This window comes from Sphaeramia orbicularis, chromosome 8 (genome assembly GCF_902148855.1).
Source record: "Sphaeramia orbicularis chromosome 8, fSphaOr1.1, whole genome shotgun sequence".
In the NCBI taxonomy this organism is placed as follows: domain Eukaryota; kingdom Metazoa; phylum Chordata; class Actinopteri; order Kurtiformes; family Apogonidae; genus Sphaeramia; species Sphaeramia orbicularis.
The window spans coordinates 32,791,499-32,812,970 of record NC_043964.1 but is presented as its reverse complement, the minus strand read 5'-3'; the positions used below and the strand labels follow the sequence as shown (position 1 = coordinate 32,812,970).

The following is a 21,472-nucleotide window of genomic DNA, read 5'->3' as shown; positions in this document are numbered from 1 at the left end:
GAGGTTGGTTTTACTCACTGATGGCTGGACTGGTGGACTATGTTCAGGTACACTTACTTTTACGGTAGAAACATGATGTCAATCCTGCAATTTTATTTTGAATCTGACTAAAAAAGAGCAATGAAACCTTTCCAGTCCAGACTAGAGCAGGAAGTTTCAAAATGGTAAGTTATTACTTTTTTGTAGTCCTTATGATGTTAGATCTGTAATTCCTGTACATCAGTACAACTGTAGTTTATGTTCAGTGTTATGTCCCTGGCCTAGGGGAAACCTGAACATAACATATTTAAAAGTACCCACTCGTCCCATCCCCAAGAATGTGAGGCCCAGACAAAAGTTACCAGTAACAAAAGGGTAGTAATTTATTCAGCACTCAGAAGAAAGAAATAATGCCCAAAATAAAAAAAATAGGACCAAGCGTCCTGTAGTCCAACAGCATATTTAAAGACATTAATTGGCATTCATTTGACTTTTTAAGGTCAGTCAAGGTCAAGGGTCATGGCACCAAATGAAAGCCCGTATGGGACTTCTTATTGCCAATAGTAATTATATCAATTACCGTTTCTCAATATCAACAACACAGAGTACAGTTTTGTGAACTTGGTGAGTACAGTCTTGGTAAGAACGGTCCCAGAGAACAGACTTCATGAGAATGTAAGTCTATCTGTAATTGGAACGGCTGTGTACTTGTAAACTGTCCTCCCCGTGTCTGCTGTATTTCTGTCATTTCCCTCAAATCACCACAGTGTCACTCAGTTTGATTTCAGTACATTTGTACTAGTATTTACATGTCATTTATACATTTTGTATATTTTTCAAAACTAATACATTTCATCAGTTCAGTCGGGCATAGCCACCCAAACCAGTGGGCTCATGTCTGCCCGGTTCACGGCCGAGCTGACATGAAATGCATCTTGGGAATTATTTCCCAGCCAAGTCTACACGAGTCACCCACCAGTGCATCCTTGGTTTAAGCTAGTTGACAAGAACAACATCTGGGTATTCCATGCGTTCTTGGTTTATGTGAACTTTCAACTGGAACAGTATTTGGGCCATGACTGATGATGTTTCACGAGAACAAAAGAACAGACAAGAACACATATTGAGAAATGGCAAATATCTTCAACTGGTTTCAAATTATAGCACTTTGAAATGTGTCTCATTATAAACCAATGGGGATTTTTAAAATTTTAAATATTCATAAAAAATAAAAAATAAAAAAAATCAATATTTGCCAGTTCTTTGAGCAAACTTGGTAGACTTTACCCCAAAGATGTTCCACAACAAAAATCAAGTCATTCTGACTGACAGTTTCAGAGAAGAGGATTGAAAAACTGTTTAGGGATGGACGGATGTACAACAGATGGATGCCAGCTGATACCAACAGTCCATCAGACCCTTCAGGCTGTTGGACTAAAAACAAAATGATGTCACAACCCTATCTTTATCTAATCCTCAAAACAAAATAAGAAACAAAAACAATTGGTGTGACCTAACTCCTAACCAAAAACAGGACAAAAAGTATGACTAAACTAAAAGGACTTCTCCTTCTTACTTTCTACTACCTTTTACACTACCTAATCCAATTACAATATTTACAAAATTCACTCATTTCTCAGCAAACAAACACAACAATCACCAGGCCTCTGTCATTGGACATGGGATGAGCAGAAGGGGCAGAGAATCAGCATCAGTCAGTTTTTATCCTCACTCCAGCCAATCAGTGTCAGGTTCCACCAGTCACACACCTGCAGCTGATGAATGTATCACATAGTAATGGGTGGCACTGAAGAGAGGGAGAGAGAGCTGTCAACAGAATCCAAACTAAGCAGAAATACATGATCCAATAGGACCACATGGGTCATCACAACAGTATGTTGATTTACTGATGCCCTACCTTTTTAATTTGTCATTTCTTTAAAGTCCTGCACCAGAAATCAGAAATAGAAACTGAAATGGAAAATGGAAACATGGATATCAGGTAGAAAACCTAATACACTGTTTGTCCACTGGATGGTGTTGCTGGTTCATGGTCTGTATTGTCACTCTGGTGCATACTACCTGTTAAATACCTGCAGTGGAAGCGGAACTTCTTCAAATCGTTTAAGATCTGTTTATTGTAAATGTCTTAATCAACTCTGTAGTGGAATTAATCATTTAATAACATTCTAGTTCCACCTAGAACCCTTCACCAAACCAATGGTTCTAAGTTGAAGTGCAAATACACGTAAACATAAAAGACATCCATTAATCTGTGGCCTTCAAAGTCTTATATTTCTAACAGTACTTATCAAATCAAACAGTACAGTTCTTAGCAATTAATTTAACTGATTTGCTATTTTCAAATCAATGAAATAAAGCAACATTTTCACACACTATTTTTATTTTATTAGTACAAGTTCATAACAGTTTACCATTTCAGCTGACATTAATATTGTAGCGAGCCACACTGTTTGCATTGTTGGACCGTTTGTGCCGAGTCATGTGACTCGTGTGGTTTGCGATGTTGCTGAGTCGTGTGATGGTGTACTACTTTGCATGTTGAAAATATGCATTAAAAGCTAGTTCCTGTTATGTGTTGTGTAGTCTTGTGACTCATGTTGTGCCTATGGGGGGAGAGTAGTTGAGTTGATTGGGTGGAGGGAATGTTTTAGTTTGACACCATGACTGAACTGTCTGTGCTGTTGCAATAGAGTATGTGCTGTATTTTCCACGTGTTGATAGTTAAAGTAAATGAAACTGTCTTCTTGAAATTGTGCAGTGTACTGAGGCTCAAGAAGCACAACTTAAGTTTTCTTTCCTGTGACTTTATTCTGCTGAAACATCATAATATGCATTAAAAGAGATGATCCTGAAGTTTAAAAACATACAGTCCAAAAGAAACTGTTTGAGAAGCAGTATGTAATGATGTGACTTAAACTAATAACATAGTGTTTTTATGATACAGTGGAACCTCACAGTACAAGAGCACCGTAGTACCTGATTATATGCTTTTTTGTGAATTTTTCTCTTGAAATGCAAGTGTTTATCCACAGTTCGAGCAGGTGCTCCTCCCAGCAGGTTCAGGCTCCTTCACATTCAGGAGCTCCAACATTCAGAGGCAGTGGAGGAAATGACCAAATTCCCAAATGAGGACAGTGTCGTGGATGAGGCTATCTCTACGAGTAAATTAAAAGAAGTGTTGACAAAATGGCAAAGTTTCTGATTTTGTTGAAAAAAAATTATTTAGACAACTGAAGTTCAGGGCGTGCAGCTGCTTTATTTAATGACAATGGTCTGGCACCTTTTCAGAGCATTTTAAAAAGCAGAACAAACACATTTCTCTGGATAGTTTTTTAATGAAATGACCTGCAAGTGCAGTGATGAAAGTGAGGCCAGAAAGAACAAATTAAGTGAAAAGTGAGAGAAAATGTCAGAAATTCTTCTACCTGATGATTTACTGGAAGGAGATTCTCCCTCCAGAGAATAACCCTCCTCCTCCTCCTCCATTTTCCTCGTGCACAGATCATCTCATCTTAAAGGTAAATAAGTCAATAAAACCAGTCTTTTTTTTAATAATTATTTTCTTTGTAACTGGACTTTTTCTGTTTGAAAGACCATTAAAAAAGTATTTTTTGCTCTTTTTTTGGCAGCAGGAACAGATTAATTATATTTAAATTCATTTCAGTGGGGAAAATTGATTTGTAAAAAAAGTAAATCACAGAACAAGCATGGTCAGGGAATGAATTAAATTCATACTGTGAGGTTCCACTGTGATAATGTTAGTTTATAACAAGTGAAGGATCTGCATATAATCCAGTTCACTTCCTGCTTTATCCAGTATGATATAGTATAAGACATAACTGTAAATGAAGCCATAGATCTGTTTCCCACTGCATGTGACTACAATATGAATTTTTGACATGATTCTTTTTTATGATGAGCTGAAGTAAAGTTTGTCTCATGTGCATTTACAGTCATTTACAAAATCTTTAACAAAGTTGATCATCTGTTTCAGTGCCACCAGTATCAGCATTTCAAGGTCATCATTTGGAGTGATTTCTGAGTGGTAGTTCTTCACAGGAAAGATGCAGTTCAGTGGAATACCCAGTGCTTCACTCAGAACTTCCATCTATGTTGACAAATTAACAAAATAACATTAAAGAAGTTACTGCAAACTTCCACTTAAAGAGGATATTTGTGTTATTTCAGTGTAAGATTATAACTCTGTAAACATGAAACAAACACATTCAGACCTTCCTGTTTTTTTCAAAAACTGGCTTTTGTAGACGTTTCTTAAGTCTGCATCGACCTCAGGACAGACTTCATCAGTGTTGGTGAGAATAGCCATTTGAGGAATCCCTGAGGATAAAGAGCAGACACCAAAGATAATAAAGTTAATATTAATCAGGTCATTGTAACGGATAGAGTTTCAGGTTGTGAAGTTTCTATGGCAACACAGTTGTTTATTAATCTGATTATTATATTTTAGATTTTTTGGGTTAATTTTATTTTGTACTTCATTATTGAAATATGTGATTTGTTGTAATTTAAGTTGTTTTGTAAGTTAAATAAGTATTTTTAATAAGTAAGTTCGTCCTGGTCAAAGGTCACATACAGTCATGTGACCTCAACACGGAAGCGAAGGACAACGCGGGAGGAAAGGACAGATCTGGCGGGTCCAAACAGAGAGAACTATACCCCGTCCCATTTTCTGTTGGTTGACCAGGCGAACACGGTGACAGTGACTTTTAATTTATGTTTACAGTGTTTTGTATGAATATTTGGGTAAAACATTGTTTGGTTTTCTGTTTGGATTTAGTTTTCACGGTGTTTCACGGTGTACCACCTGTCTTCTATGAAGAATAAACTTGCTGTGGACATCAGTACGAAGCGTGTACATATTTAACAACCAGCAGTTATACAAAATCTTTTCCAAAGTTGATGATCTGCCTCAGTGCCATCAGAATCAGCCTTTCAAGGTCATCATTTGGAGTGATTTCAGAGTGGTAGTTCTTCACAGGAAAGATGCAGTTCAGTGGAATACCCAGTGATTTACTCAGAAGCTCCATCTATGTTGACAAATTAACAAGATAACATTAAAGAAGTTACTGCAAACTTCCACTTAAAGAGGATATTTGTGTTATTTCAGTGTAAGATTATAACTCTGTAAACATGAAACAAACACATTTAGACCTACCTGTTTTTTTCACAAACTGGCTTTTGTAGACGTTTCTTATGTCCGCATTGACCTCAGGACAGGCTTCATCAATTTTGGTGAGAATAGCCATTTGAGGAATCCCTGAGGATAAAGAGCAGACACCAAACATAATAAAGTTAATATTAATCAGGTCATCATTTCAACTTTACTTATGAACCAACCCCCAAATTAATTTTTTGTACTCACCCATATCACTAGCTTCCAACCTCAAATTCCTCATCTTCTTCATAGCATCATGATTCAGTAAATGTACTTCATTGGCAGAGACGACACAAACCAGAACATGTGCTTTGTCACTCAGACTGGGGTTTGTGTTGTAGTATGGATCATCTCTGGATAATGTGGAGTGTGGATTAAACTGTAAAAAAACAAAAATACTATTCATTTGCATTGTTCTACATACACTGCATGTAACTACAATAGATGCACATACTTGAGATAAGATGTATCATTTTTCTACACACCACAGATTCTGTTGGGTTTCTGTAAATTGACTTAGAGTCTGGTTTTGACCAACTCTATATATAAAATGTCAAGAGATAACTTTCTTGTGATCTGGCGCTATATAAATAAAATTTGATTGATTGAGTGATTTAATTGGTTTTCCCCTGTAAGTCGCTTTGGAAAAAAGCGTCTGCCAAATGCGTAAACATAAACATAAACGTAAACATAAACACAGTTACTTGCTTAAAGCAGAACTGTTCAAGATTTTTACCTTAATTAAACAGCTTCATTGTAATTATGATTGTTAAATGTTTTGTTACGGGGAGAATGGAAGGCCTCCCCCTTCCCACGAGGGTCTTTAGGGCTGAATATGCCTCTTACAACTTCTCTGTCACCATACCGGTGGCCTAGAGCTCGTCTCCCGTGAGAAACGTCACAGTTTATGACACTGCGACACAAACACGCCCCCCAGCCAGGTACAGCTGGGTAACTACACAAGCCAGTCACACCTTCATTTCACAGGCTTTTACCACAGCAGAGCCGGCAGAGAAAAGGAAGAGGTGGCTGTTGTCAGAGGAAGCAAAGAATAAAATAAGAGTGCATGACCCAATGAGGAACAAGACAAGAGTCTGCCTTGGTCCAGCTTTTGCAAAATGGTGAGAGCTGAACGAAAAAGAAGTGTCTAAATGACTTGGTATTGTTGCTGATGCACTTGAAAGTATTGATGAGATAAATTATCTGTATTCTACATATTTCAGTGGATTTGTTCTCTGGATAATTGACATTGGTTGTAACGGTGTTTAGTTGTTTATAAACTCATTAATGAACTTATTTAATGAATGATGCCTGGATGCTTGTTGTCTAGCACAGATGTTAGCATACTCACAAGTAATCATGGTTGTTTGTGTCATGTAGGTGTATGTTTGTTTCGTTTACTAGATCACCCTTTGTCTGCCTCAGGAGTTCACTTTTACTACTAGCCACAGAATTTTGTCCATTGAATCTAGTTTTTTTGAGAAGTATGTAGTTCAGTGGTTCCCAACCTTTTTTTGGCACATGACCCCATTTTAACATCACAAATTTCTGGTGACCCCAGACATTCAAAACAGAGACATTTTTTTGCTAAAATTAATTTGTTTTTGATCATGTAATAGTTTGCTATACTATGTTGCAAATAAATGTTAATTTTAGACAACATTTAGTCTATATAATATATATTATTATGGACGGAGGCAGAAAAGCCAGGTGTAGATTACTGCACAAAGGGAGAATTTTATTTTCCTTGGTCAGGATATGTACAGTCAGTCCATCTTGGATTTACAAGGCTGACAATTAATACTGAACAAACAAGAACTCAGACTATGAATTATGAAAGAGCTGCAGCATCTGAAACCGACCACAGTGAAAATGTGAAAGATAAACAGTACCACAGTGCTTCAGTTTCAGCTTCAGAGTTTATCGTGTCTTTTATGGATTGTGATTGTCTCTCTTAGCTCACCATATATTTTTTATCAGTAAGATTTTTGTTCTGTTTTGTTTTGTTTTATCAATTACTAGAAATTTCAGGCGACCCCATTTGAATTCCAGGTGACCCCACGTGGGGTCCTGACCCCAAGGTTGAAAAACACTGCACTGCATTATATTTCCCAATGTTTCATTCAAATTATCTGTAATACTATGTAATACATAAAATAAACAGCTTTTAATAAAGCTGCAGTGGTGATGCAGTTTAAAGAGTTGCAGATAAGCACTGAGATGTCTCCACCCTTTCACTATGAGTCTTATATCCACATATTTATGACTCTGATCAAACATGATGTGTGCTCTGTCTGGGTTCTGCGACACTGACACAATGGGATGTCCTTCAGTGCAGGTGTTTCCACCATATTAGTCTCTGGGAATAGGAAAAGTACAGCACATTACATGAATTAGTTTGTTTCTTATTGTTTCTGCATCAGGAGTAAAACATAGATTGCACTGACTTACATAGATCAGCAGAGGGTGCAAAGTGCAAAACAGCTGTATTTTAATAGAAGAGGTGAGTCATCTGTTTGTGTGTAGCCCCCAGATAACAACAACACTGTGCAGGATGTGGTACCGTATAAAAACATGGTGATTCCAGTTCCATGGTTTTGTCTCTGCTCTACTCTCATTTACTGCAGACGTCTTTTTCTCTTCCTTTTTGTAACAAACATACTGGAGTGACTAAAGCTGTATAACATGGACAGGACACTAAGAGCCTTAATCCATAACTTGATGAGACTGCAGAAGACTGGAGGACAACTCACAGACAGCTGAGCAGGTGACCATCCAATGAAGCATAAACCAAACAGATGCTCTGGCCCCCATGCTGTTCTGCATAGGCCTCAACCCCCTCAGCCAGATCATCACCAAGAGTGGCTTTGGGACCCAGTTCTGAAATAGAACAACCATCAGCCTCCTAATCTACATGGATGACATCAAACTGAATGCCAAGAATGAGTGTGACACTGACTCCATGATTAACGTCACTGGGATCTATAGCAACATCAGTTTGTCATTTGGACTAGATAAATGTGGGTGGATGGTATCTAGAAGAGGGATGGAGACCTGCAGGGATCACAGTTGAAGTTCTTATTCATTTTAAACCTAATAGAAATCCCCTAAACTGAGCCCCTTGTAGACCTACATTTCTGTGAGGACTTAAAGGCATCATCACAACAGGTGAGTCATTGACCACAACATGTGATGACATCAGCATCACATTAACACTGTACTGTTATCTGCACCGACCACACTAATGAAAGACACAAAGAAAGAAAAATCTTAGGCCTGACAAGAGAAAAAAACACAACAAACCAATTAAATAATGTAACATTTTCAGACATTTGGTCACAATGTATTTTTATTTTATATATACAAGTTCATAGCAGTTTATCATTTCAGCTGACATTAATGTTTTAGAAGAGGTGATCCTAAAGTATATTTAAGTAATGTTAAAAAGAAACAGTTTGGAAAGCAGTATGTGATATTATGAATTACAGACTGAGTCTTTTTAATATTAGTTTTTAACTAAATTCAGGATCTCCACTAAACCAGTGCACTTCTACTTGCTTTATCAGGTATAATACAGTAACTGTAAACTAAGCCCTACATGTGTTTCCCATAACATATGACTACATTATGTATTTTTTGCAATTCTTTTTCATGTTGAGCTGAAGCAAAATTTGTCTCAGTATTTACATTTGCAAGTTTAGTTAAAGATTTGCGCAAAACCAGTGCACTTCTGCTTGATTTATCAGGTATAATAAAAGACATATATCTATTTTTCCCACTGCGTGTGACTACAATATCAATTTTTGACATGATTTCTTTTCATGATGCGCTGAAGCAATGTTTGTCTCATGTGCATTTATAAGTTGTCCACAAAATCTTCTCCATAGTTGATCATCTGTCTCAGTGCCATCAGTATCAGCATTTCAAGGTCATCATTTGGAGTGATTTCTGAGTGGTAGTTCTTCACAGGAAAGATGCAGTTCAGTGGAATACCCAGTGATTCACTCAGAAGCTCCATCTATGTTGTCAAATTAACAAGATAACATTAAAGAAGTTACTGCAAACTAACACTCAAACAGGATATTTGTGTTATTTCAATGTAAGATTTTAACTCTGTAAACAAGAAACAAATACCTTCAGACCTACCTGTTCTTTCACAAACTTGCTTTTGTAGACATTTCTTAAGTCTGCATCGACCTCAGGACAGGCTTCATCAATTTTGGTGAGAATAACCATTTGAGGAATCCCTGAGGATAAAGAGCAGACACCAAAGATAATAAAGTTAATATTAATCAGGTCATTATTTTAACTTTACTTATGAACCAACCCCCAAATTAATTTTTCATACTCACCCATATCACCAGCTTCTCGCATCACATTGGTCATCTTCTTCTTAACACCATCATCCAGTAAATGTACTTTATTGGCAGAGACGACACAAACCAGAACATGTGCTTTGTCACTCAGACTGGGGTTTGTGTTGTAGTATGGATCATCTGTGGATAATGTGGAGTGTGGATTGAACTGTAAAAAAACAAAAATACTATTCATCTGTATTTTTTCTCCATACACTACATGTAACTACAATACATGTACATAGTTTAGATCAAATGTACCATATTTCTGCACATCACAGTTAGTTGCTTAAAAGTTTAATTCAGTTACTTTACCCTGTAACCATCTTTGACATGTCCCATCATGGCTAGTTTGATGTCCTCCTCACGAACTCCATGGTCCTTCTCCAGGCCCATAGTGTCATTGAAGACAAATGGGTAAAAGGTCCCACGTGCTCCTTTTGTAATTTTGTATGTTGTGTACTGTAAAACAGAAGATTTAACTTATAATAACAGAGGTGTCACCATGATCACACCAATGTCCTTTATTATTCACTAGATTATAAACAAATACAGCTGATAGTAAATTATCTGTGCTGTAATTATCACTGCAGATGAAACACACTAAATAAAAGAATATTATCTTTCATTATGCATAAAATACAATACATGAACTTTGTCATTTCCTCCTCAGTTTTAATTCACACCTTTTTGGTGAAGGATGTTCCAGATGCAACCGCCAAAGCTCGTCCAGTCATTCTGTCTCTTAAGACGGAGTTCACAGTATTGATAAAACTGGACTTGCCGTGACCAACTGGTCCATGAAGCAGAATTCTAATATGCTGATCTTCATTCCTCTCATCATTATGAGGCTGAAAAGGCTCAAAACACCTCACAGACTGTAGATATTCAGCTTTAGCACTATTAAAAAGTAAAATTTAAGGATGTTTAGTATTATTTTTTTGTCTGTAGAGCTGATATGTTTCACTTGCTATGAAGTTAGGTGTTGCTCTGGTCAAACCAAATAACAGGAAACTACAGAAACACAGTAACAGGAAATTAAACCAGCAGAATATATGTATCATGTTAGAGCAAAAAGCACATATTAAAGATGAATTAAAAGACACTCACTTCCATGGTACAGGTCGCCATTCTTTATCAAGCACTAGTGAGATAAAGCATGTTATTTATCAAATATAACAAACATGTATAATCATGTCAGAGTTGAAGATATGTTCTTTAGTGTTTTTAATATCTTACAAGGTGGCTCCACTTCAGGTTTAGAGAAGAATCCTCCCATAGCTGTAATTGAGTACATATTGAACATAAACACAAACACATTCAACATAGATATGAGTGTTTTGTATATAGTCTATACTAAACATTACATAAACATTACAATAAACATATTAGTGTTTACAAAGAACATAATATTCCTTCTATTATCTATCTCTATCTCATTTAATTGTCAGATCACTCAACTCCATTTTTTTTTTTTTTACCACAAATGATAAATTGTCTCAAATAACATTCATTCAGTTTCAGCTAAATCACATTAAACAGATAAACAGACCTACACTGGTTACATGTGGTAGTTATGGTTACATTTCACACTGACGACATCTGTCATCTATAACATTCATCACTGCTGAAAACAAACATATATGTTTGGAACTTTCATACTTTCCTAAAAGTGTGTGAAGGTCGTTATTATAACTATGAACTACAGCACAATGTTGCCACAAGTGATAATTTTAATGTTACATTTTTAATCCTGGATGTGAGTTCAACAGGTTTATTTAACTAAGAGCACAGTTACTGTACAATGGTTGTTTTTTGCAGCTGTTAATAAGCATAATTTCCTGTGACTCAAGCTACAGAAAATATTAGACTTTTTTTTTCTCATTTTCACTGGTATGATTTTCTTCTGTGAAAAAAGAGCTGTAGTGAATCTTCGAGTTATGGGCAAAAAAAACTGTTTGATGTGAACAGCTATAAAATATCAAATATTTCAATATTTTACCACCATGTAGTTGTAGTATACTAAATGAAACAGTCCCAAACTACTCAGCTTTTGTCAGATTTTATCAAAGTTGTGAACTACAAGTAAGTGAACGTAAGTTTGTTCATTTGTTTTACTGTTGTGTGAACTCAGCCTCAGTTTCTTATGAATAAAGTCAAACAGTTACAATAAAAACAAATAACTCTACCTTCAGTTTGTGCAGTCAGTATCGTTGTTTCCTCTGTTGTCGACTTTGATGTATGTTTTACTTGTTAACTTTCACTTTCTGATGGTGCATGTGATGTGGACTATCGAGACCTGTCATACCAGTTTTTGTGTTGTGGTCATAAACACAGCAGGTAGGTTGTGGGTTGGATGTGCTGTATCTAAAAACAGAGCAGGAAGGTTCTAGGCATCACAGTTCATTCCAGCCTTAGGAATGTGATAAAGGGAGGGAGTGAAAAATAACAAGCAGACATGACAGGCAGGTCAATGAATCTTTTGGTAATTGGATTTTCTTTTCAGAAACAAAAGACAAACTAGAGGCTAATCCTACAATAATGGACATTCTGTGTCCGCCGCGTCTTTGTCCAACGCGTGTCTGACGCGTGCCCCAATGTTGTAACACGGGAGGGCGTATAGGTGCAATGCTGCTGTTGCACCACAGGATGGTGGTGTCGTACAATGTCACCACAAGTACAATGCCACTAGTTGATTAAAATTGAATTTCAGGGCATTATTTTTTCAATCTCAAAACAGATAAATCAAATTTTAAAAATGGATTGATTTTCGTTTCCTCTTTCTAATAACAAAAACGAAAGTTACTACCTGACAGAAATGGAAAAAATGGGCCAAAAATGCCCGTTTTTTTCATTTTCTGAGACCAAATGTTGTCATTTTCAAGGAAAGAGCACTAATGCCTAGGTCACAAAGAGACTTACAAACGATGGGTTTGTACGAATCATCCTAGACATGCTTCCTCCACAAATGTCTACCAACTCCAGATTTTGTTTGATTTATTCTTGCAGCCCAGGAAGCAACAAGATTTTTTTTCTGTTCTTGTGGAGTATGTAGGTTTAGACCAGAGTGCAGCTGCAAACTTGTTTATTTAACTTCTACAAGTTTCACTTCGTTTGTGTTTTGATAATTTGGAAAATAGAGGAAAGGAAGAGAAGCTACTAGAAGTGGACAGACAACACTGTTTAGAACGTAATCCACTCACTCCTACATGTGCATTGCAATAATCTGTCCATCTGAATACGTATATGCGTCAAATATGCTCAAAAATGTCTGCACCATGTTGAATTCTTTTCCCCAGGTAAATAAATTCCTGGGAATAAAAGTTCCTGGGAATATTGGTGGAAAAGAGGCTTATATTGTATATTGCCAGTAGAGAAAACTCTGTTAGAAAAACACATCTGTAACAACTTAAATAAGGTAAAATATATTGGTTTTGATTTAATAGGTGTTTTCCCAACCCACAATGGCCAACAGAGGAGAAGAAATGGATTTAGTCACAGACAGACTAAAGAATAAGTGGTAGTTTCAGTGAGTATAATGTATTTCATTAACATGTTAATGTTTTTTGTCATTTTATTGAGTAAATATCTGATTTTTTAAGGCCAACAGAGAAGGCCTTCCTGGCCCTGACAGCCCACCACTGCATGGTTGGACCTCATATACATGAGGCTGAAAATCCTTCACATATGGCAGATACTTATCTTTGCCCCTACTGAAAGAACATCAGTACAATAGTCATCACAGTTCTCAATATCTTATTGTCAAGGGTTTTCAAGTAAAAGCATAACAGGAGGAAAACTGTGTATGAGGTTGGTTTTACTCACTGATGGCTGGACTGGTGGACTATGTTCAGGTACACTTACTTTTACGGTAGAAACATGATGTCAATCCTGCAATTTTATTTTGAATCTGACTAAAAAAGAGCAATGAAACCTTTCCAGTCCAGACTAGAGCAGGAAGTTTCAAAATGGTAAGTTATTACTTTTTTGTAGTCCTTATGATGTTAGATCTGTAATTCCTGTACATCAGTACAACTGTAGTTTATGTTCAGTGTTATGTCCCTGGCCTAGGGGAAACCTGAACATAACATATTTAAAAGTACCCACTCGTCCCAACCCCAAGAATGTGAGGCCCAGACAAAAGTTACCAGTAACAAAAGGGTAGTAATTTATTCAGCACTCAGAAGAAAGAAATAATGCCCAAAATAAAAAAAATAGGACCAAGCGTCCTGTAGTCCAACAGCATATTTAAAGACATTAATTGGCATTCATTTGACTTTTTAAGGTCAGTCAAGGTCAAGGGTCATGGCACCAAATGAAAGCCTGTATGGGACTTCTTATTGCCAATAGTAATTATATCAATTACCGTTTCTCAATATCAACAACACAGAGTACAGTTTTGTGAACTTGGTGAGTACAGTCTTGGTAAGAACGGTCCCAGAGAACAGACTTCATGAGAATGTAAGTCTATCTGTAATTGGAACGGCTGTGTACTTGTAAACTGTCCTCCCCGTGTCTGCTGTATTTCTGTCATTTCCCTCAAATCACCACAGTGTCACTCAGTTTGATTTCAGTACATTTGTACTAGTATTTACATGTCATTTATACATTTTGTATATTTTTCAAAACTAATACATTTCATCAGTTCAGTCGGGCATAGCCACCCAAACCAGTGGGCTCATGTCTGCCCGGTTCACGGCCGAGCTGACATGAAATGCATCTTGGGAATTATTTCCCAGCCAAGTCTACACGAGTCACCCACCAGTGCATCCTTGGTTTAAGCTAGTTGACAAGAACAACATCTGGGTATTCCATGCGTTCTTGGTTTATGTGAACTTTCAACTGGAACAGTATTTGGGCCATGACTGATGATGTTTCACGAGAACAAAAGAACAGACAAGAACACATATTGAGAAATGGCAAATATCTTCAACTGGTTTCAAATTATAGCACTTTGAAATGTGTCTCATTATAAACCAATGGGGATTTTTAAAATTTTAAATATTCATAAAAAATAAAAAAAAAAATCAATATTTGCCAGTTCTTTGAGCAAACTTGGTAGACTTTACCCCAAAGATGTTCCACAACAAAAATCAAGTCATTCTGACTGACAGTTTCAGAGAAGAGGATTGAAAAACTGTTTAGGGATGGACGGATGTACAACAGATGGATGCCAGCTGATACCAACAGTCCATCAGACCCTTCAGGCTGTTGGACTAAAAACAAAATGATGTCACAACCCTATCCTTATCTAATCCTCAAAACAAAATAAGAAACAAAAACAATTGGTGTGACCTAACTCCTAACCAAAAACAGGACAAAAAGTATGACTAAACTAAAAGGACTTCTCCTTCTTACTTTCTACTACCTTTTACACTACCTAATCCAATTACAATATTTACAAAATTCACTCATTTCTCAGCAAACAAACACAACAATCACCAGGCCTCTATCATTGGACATGGGATGAGCAGAAGGGGCAGAGAATCAGCATCAGTCAGTTTTTATCCTCACTCCAGCCAATCAGTGTCAGGTTCCACCAGTCACACACCTGCAGCTGATGAATGTATCACATAGTAATGGGTGGCACTGAAGAGAGGGAGAGAGAGCTGTCAACAGAATCCAAACTAAACAGAAATACATGATCCAATAGGACCACATGGGTCATCACAACAGTATGTTGATTTACTGATGCCCTACCTTTTTAATTTGTCATTTCTTTAAAGTCCTGCACCAGAAATCAGAAATAGAAACTGAAATGGAAAATGGAAACATGGATATCAGGTAGACAACCTAATACACTGTTTGTCCACTGGATGGTGTTGCTGGTTCATGGTCTGTATTGTCACTCTGGTGCATACTACCTGTTAAATACCTGCAGTGGAAGCGGAACTTCTTCAAATCGTTTAAGATCTGTTTATTGTAAATGTCTTAATCAACTCTGTAGTGTAACTAATCATTTAATAACATTCTAGTTCCACCTAGAACCCTCCACCAAACCAATGGTTCTAAGTTGAAGTGCAAATACACGTAAACATAAAAGACATCCATTAATCTGTGGCCTTCAAAGTCTTATATTTCTAACAGTACTTATCAAATCAAACAGTACAGTACTTAGCAATTAATTTAACTGATTTGCTATTTTCAAATCAATGAAATAAAGCAACATTTTCACACACTATTTTTATTTTATTAGTACAAGTTCATAACAGTTTACCATTTCAGCTGACATTAATATTGTAGCGAGCCACACTGTTTGCATTGTTGGACCGTTTGTGCCGAGTCATGTGACTCGTGTGGTTTGCGATGTTGCTGAGTCGTGTGATGGTGTACTACTTTGCATGTTGAAAATATGCATTAAAAGCTAGTTCCTGTTATGTGTTGTGTAGTCTTGTGACTCATGTTGTGCCTATGGGGGGAGAGTAGTTGAGTTGATTGGGTGGAGGGAATGTTTTAGTTTGACACCATGACTGAACTGTCTGTGCTGTTGCAATAGAGTATGTGCTGTATTTTCCAGGTGTTGATAGTTAAAGTAAATGAAACTGTCTTCTTGAAATTGTGCAGTGTACTGAGGCTCAAGAAGCACAACTTAAGTTTTCTTTCCTGTGACTTTATTCTGCTGAAACATCATAATATGCATTAAAAGAGATGATCCTGAAGTTTAAAAACATACAGTCCAAAAGAAACTGTTTGAGAAGCAGTATGTAATGATGTGACTTAAACTAATAACATAGTGTTTTTATGATACAGTGGAACCTCACAGTACAAGAGCACCGTAGTACCTGATTATATGCTTTTTTGTGAATTTTTTTCTCTTGAAATACAACTGTTTATCCACAGTACGACCAGGTGCTCCTCCCAACAGGTTCAGGCTCCTTCACATTCAGGAGCTCCAACATTCAGAGGCAGTGGAGGAAATGACCAAATTCCCAAATGAGGACAGTGTCGTGGAAGAGGCTATCTCTACGAGTAAATTAAAAGAAGTGTTGACAAAATGGCAAAGTTTCTGATTTTGTTGAAAAAAAATTATTCAGACAACTGAAGTTCAGGGCGTGCAGCTGCTTTATTTAACAACAATGGTCTGGCACCTTTTCAGAACATTTTAAAAAGCAGAACAGAACACATTTCTCTAGATAGTTTTTTAATGAAACGACCTGCAAGTGCAGACAGTGATGAAAGTGAGGCCAGAAAGAACAAAATTAAGTGAAGAGTGAGAGAAAATGTCAGAAATTCTTCTACCTGATGATTTACTGGAAGGAGAGTCTCCTTCCAAAGAATAACCCTCCTCCTCCTCCTCCATCTTCCTCATGTACAGATCATCTCATCTTAAAGGTAAATAAGTTAATAAAACCGATTTATTTGTTTTTATAATTTTTATTTTCTTTGTAACTGGACTTTTTCTGTTTAAAAGACCCTTAAAAAGCATTTTTTGCTGTATTTTTTTTTTTTTTTTTTTTTGCAGCAGGAACCGATTAATAATATTTCAATTTGTTTCAAAGGTTAAAACTGATTCGTAAAATAAGTAAATTGCAAAACAAGCATAGTCATGGAATGAATCAAATTCATACTCAATCAATCAATCAAACTTTATTTCTATAGCACTTTTTATACATGTTACATGTAGCACAAAGTGCTTCACAACAAAACCCCCCACAGTCCCGCAGTTGCAAATAAAAATACAAGCAATCAAAGTAAAATTTATAGTAAGAGTTTAATTAAAAGCTAGCCTAAAAAGATAAGTTTTAAGTTTACTTTTAAAAATATGAACACTCGCAGCGGACCTCAGGTCCTCAGGTAGGCTGTTCCATAGTTTGGGGCCATAAAAGCTGAATGAGGCCTCACCATGAGTCTTAGTGTGGACTCTAGGAACAGTTAAGAGATTACTACCTGAGGACCTGAGGGTCCGAGAGGGCTCATATGTTAAAAGCAAATCAGATAAATAAATAGGGCTAAGACCATTAAGAGTTTTAAAAACCAATAAAAGCACTTTAAAACTGATCCTGAAGCTCACAGGGAGCCAGTGCAGAGACCTGAGCACTGGTGTTATATGCTCTCTCTTTCTGGTCCTCGTCAGCAGTCGGGCTGCAGAGTTCTGGAGCAGCTGCAGCGGTGCAATGGTCTTCTTGGGAAGACCAGAAAGGAGAGCATTACAGTAATCAATTCGACTTGAGACAAAAGCATGTATCAAAGTCTCTGCACTGGCTCGAGAGAGAAATGGTCGTACTCTGGCAATATTTTTTAAATGATAAAAACCAGTTTTGGTGACAGACCTGTGGCTCAAAGCTAAGCTCACAATCTAGTGAACTGTGAGGTTCCACTGTAATAATGTCGGTTTGTAACAACTGAAGGATCTGCCTATAATCCAGTTCGCTGCTTGCTTTATCCAGTATGATATAGTATAAGACATAACTGTAAATGAAGCCATAGATCTGTTTCCCACTGCATGTGACTCCAATATGAATTTTTGACAGGATTCTTTTTCATGATGAGCTGAAGTAAAGTTTGTTTCATGTGCATTTACAGTCGTTCACAAAATCTTTTCCAAAGTTGATCATCTGTCTCAGTGCCATCAGTATCAGCATTTCAAGGTCATCATTTGGAGTGATTTCTGAGTGGTAGTTCTTCACAGGAAAGATGCAGTTCAGTGGAATACCCAGTGATTCACTCAGAACCTCCATCTATGTTGTCAAATTAACAAGATAACATTAAAGAAGTTATTGCAAACTTCCACTTAAAGAGGATATTTGTGTTATTTCAATGTAAGATTATAACTCTGTAAACATGAAACAAACACATTCAGACTTACCTGTTTTTTTCACAAACTGGCTTTTGTAGACGTTTCTTAAGTCTGCATCGACCTCAGGACAGACTTCATCAATTTTGGTGAGAATAGCCATTTGAGGAATCCCTGAGGATAAAGAGCAGACACCAAAGATAATAAAGTTAATATTAATCAGGTCATCATTTCAACTTTACCTATGAACCAACCCCCACATTTATTTTCATACTCACCTATATCACTAGCTTCCAGCCTCACATTCCTCACCTTCTTCATAGCATCATCCATTAAATGTACTGTATTGGCAGAGATGACACAAACCAGAACATGTGCTTTGTCACTCAGACTGGGGTTTGTGTTGTAGTATGGATCATCTGTGGATAATGTGGAGTGTGGATTAAACTGTAAAACAATGAAAAACACAATTCATTTGCATTGTTCTACGTACACTACAGGGTGGGGAAGCGATGAACATTTAGTTGTTTTTTCTCAGCAGGCACTACGTCAATTGTTTTGAAACCAAACGTATATTGATGTCATAATCATACCTAACACTATTATCCATACCTTTTCAGAAACTTTTGCCCATATGAGTAATCAGGAAAGCAAACGTCAAAGAGTGTGTGATTTGCTGAATGCACTCGTCACACCAAAGGAGATTTCAAAAATAGTTGGAGTGTCCATAAAGACTGTTTATAATGGAAAGAAGAGAATGACTATGAGCAAAACTATTATGAGAAAGCCTGGAAGATACTATTAAAGAAGAATGGGAGAAGTTGTCACCCGAATATTTGAGGAACACTTGCGCAAGTTTCAGGAAGCGTGTGAAGGCAGTTATTGAGAAAGGAGGAGGACACATAGAATAAAAACATTTTCTATTATGTACATTTTCTTGTGGCAAATAAATTCTCATGACTTTCAATAAACTAACTGGTCATACACTGTCTTTCAATCCCTGCCTCAAAATATTGTAAATTTTGCTTCCCCACCCTGTACATTTAACTACAATACATGTACATAGTTTAGATCAAATTTATCATTTTTCTACACATCACAGTTACTTGCTTAAAGCAGAACTGTTCAAGTTTTTTACTTTAATTAAACAGCATTATAGTAATTGTGATTGTTAAATGGCTTGTTTGGGGGAGAATGGAAGGCCTCCCACTAGGGTCTCTAGGGCTGAATATCCCTCTTACAACTTCTCTGTCACCATACCGGTGGCCTAGAGCTCGTCTCCCACGAGAAACATCACAGTTTATGACACTGCGACACAAACACGCCCCCCAGCCAGGTACAGCTGGGTAACTACACAAGCCAGTCACACCTTCATTTCACAGGCTTTTACCACAGCAGAGCCGGCAGAGAAAAGGAAGAGGTGGCTGTTGTCAGAGGAAGCAAAGAATAAAATAAGAGTGCATGACCCAATGAGGAACAAGACAAGAGTCTGCCTTGGTCCAGCTTTTGCAAAATGGTGAGAGCTGAAAGAAAAAGAAGTGTCTAAATGACTTGGCATTGTAGCTGATGCACTTGTAAGTACTGTTGAGATAAATTATCTGTATTCTACATATTTCAGTGGATTTGTTCTCCGGATAATTGATATCGGTTGTACCGGTGTTTAGTTGTTTATAAACTCATTAAAGAACTTATTTAATGAATGATGCCTGGATGCTTGTTGTCTAGCACAGATGTTAGCATACTCACAAGTAATCATGGTTGTTCGTGTCATGTAGGTGTATATATATTTTTTTTTACTAGATCACCCTTTGTCTGCCTCAGTAGTTAACTTTTACTACTAGCCACCGAATTTTGTCCATTGAATCTAGTTTTTGTGAGAAGTATGTAGTTCAGTGGTTCCCAACCTTTTTTTGCCACATGACCCAATTTTAACATCACAAATTTCTGGTGACCCCAGACATTCAAAACAGAAACATTTTTTTACTAAAATTAATTTGTTTTTGATCATGTAATAGTTTGCTTTACTATGTTGCAAATAAACGTTAGACATTTCATCTATATAATGTATATTATTATGGACGGAGGCAGAAAAGCCAGGTGTAGATTACTGCACAAAGTGAGAATTTTATTTTCCTTGGTCAGGATATGTACAGTCAGTCCAGCTTGGATTTACAAGGCTGACAATTAATACTGAACAAACAAGAACTCAAACCATGAATTATGAAAGAGCTGCAGCATCTGAAACTGACCACAGTGAACATTTGAAAGATAAACAGAACTACAGTGCTTCAGTTTCAGCTTCAGAGTTTGTCATGTCATTTATGTATTGTGATTGTCTCTCTGAACTCACCATGCATTTTTTATTTTTTTGTTTTTTTATCAATTACTAGAAATTTCAGGCGACCCCCATTTGAATTCCAAGGGACCCCACGAGGTGTCTTGACCCCAAGGTTGAAAATAATAATAATAATAATAATGGATTAGATTTATATAGCGCTTTTCTATGAAAGCATACTCAAAGCGCGTACAGGGGATCCATTATTCATTCACTCTCACATTTTCCCTCTGGTGGTGGTAAACTACATTTCTACCCACATCTGCCCTGGGGCAGGCTGATGGAAGCGTGGCTGCCAATCTGCGGCTACAGCCCCTCCGACCACCACCAAACATTCATACGCATTCATACAACAGTGTGAGTAGCAGCACTGGAGGCAAGGAGGGTGAAGTGTCTTGCCCAAGGACACAACAGCACATGGACAGAGCAGGATTCAAACCGCCAACCCTTCGGTTATTGGACAACCTGCTCTACCATCTGAGCCATGGCCGCCCCTAAAACACTGATGTAGTTCATTATATGATCCATGTCTAATTGGTTTTGTTAGAATAATGACTAACAGAGCAATTAGCCTTGCTGTTGGATCTTAGCTGGTGTTGTATGATACTTGTCCCTTGTCTAGGTGAAGGTCTAGAATCTAGATGATTGTTGTCGTTGTTGTTGTTGTTATAAATGTTAGTATGCTAATTGCTAATGAAACCAGGATGCTGTGACAGGTGGGAGCTGCATATGTTTCTTAGCCTGTTAGCTCTTAAGCTGTGAGGCTAACATTAGCAGCGTGGTACTAGCCGCTGCAGACGGAGCGGCAGACTGGTGGTCTCTGCACCCTCAACCAGTGTGTCAGTGTGACCCATTAGCCTGTATGGCCA

The 21,472-nt window shown here is 37.2% G+C and overlaps 1 protein-coding gene across 3 annotated transcripts in view; it reads right to left on the bottom strand.

Moving 5' to 3' along the window:
• Positions 1 to 21,472, bottom strand: part of LOC115423645 (interferon-induced protein 44-like) — a 108,149-nt gene that overhangs the window by 7,238 nt on the left and 79,439 nt on the right. The window contains exons 1-5 of one of the 3 annotated variants that reach the window (XM_030140567.1): positions 11,724 to 11,804; positions 10,774 to 10,815; positions 10,645 to 10,678; positions 10,221 to 10,278; positions 9,850 to 9,996 (exon numbers count right to left, since the gene is read on the bottom strand). The exons of 1 other annotated variant lie outside the window; for it this stretch is intronic. In XM_030140567.1, the coding sequence (XP_029996427.1) occupies positions 9,850 to 9,996; positions 10,221 to 10,278; positions 10,645 to 10,678; positions 10,774 to 10,813 (279 nt within the window). In that variant the 5' untranslated portion in view covers positions 10,814 to 10,815; positions 11,724 to 11,804. Of the gene's footprint in view, positions 1 to 9,849; positions 9,997 to 10,220; positions 10,435 to 10,644; positions 10,679 to 10,773; positions 10,816 to 11,723; positions 11,805 to 21,472 lie in introns of those variants that run through there. One more of the 3 variants, XM_030140566.1, reaches the window with a different exon arrangement.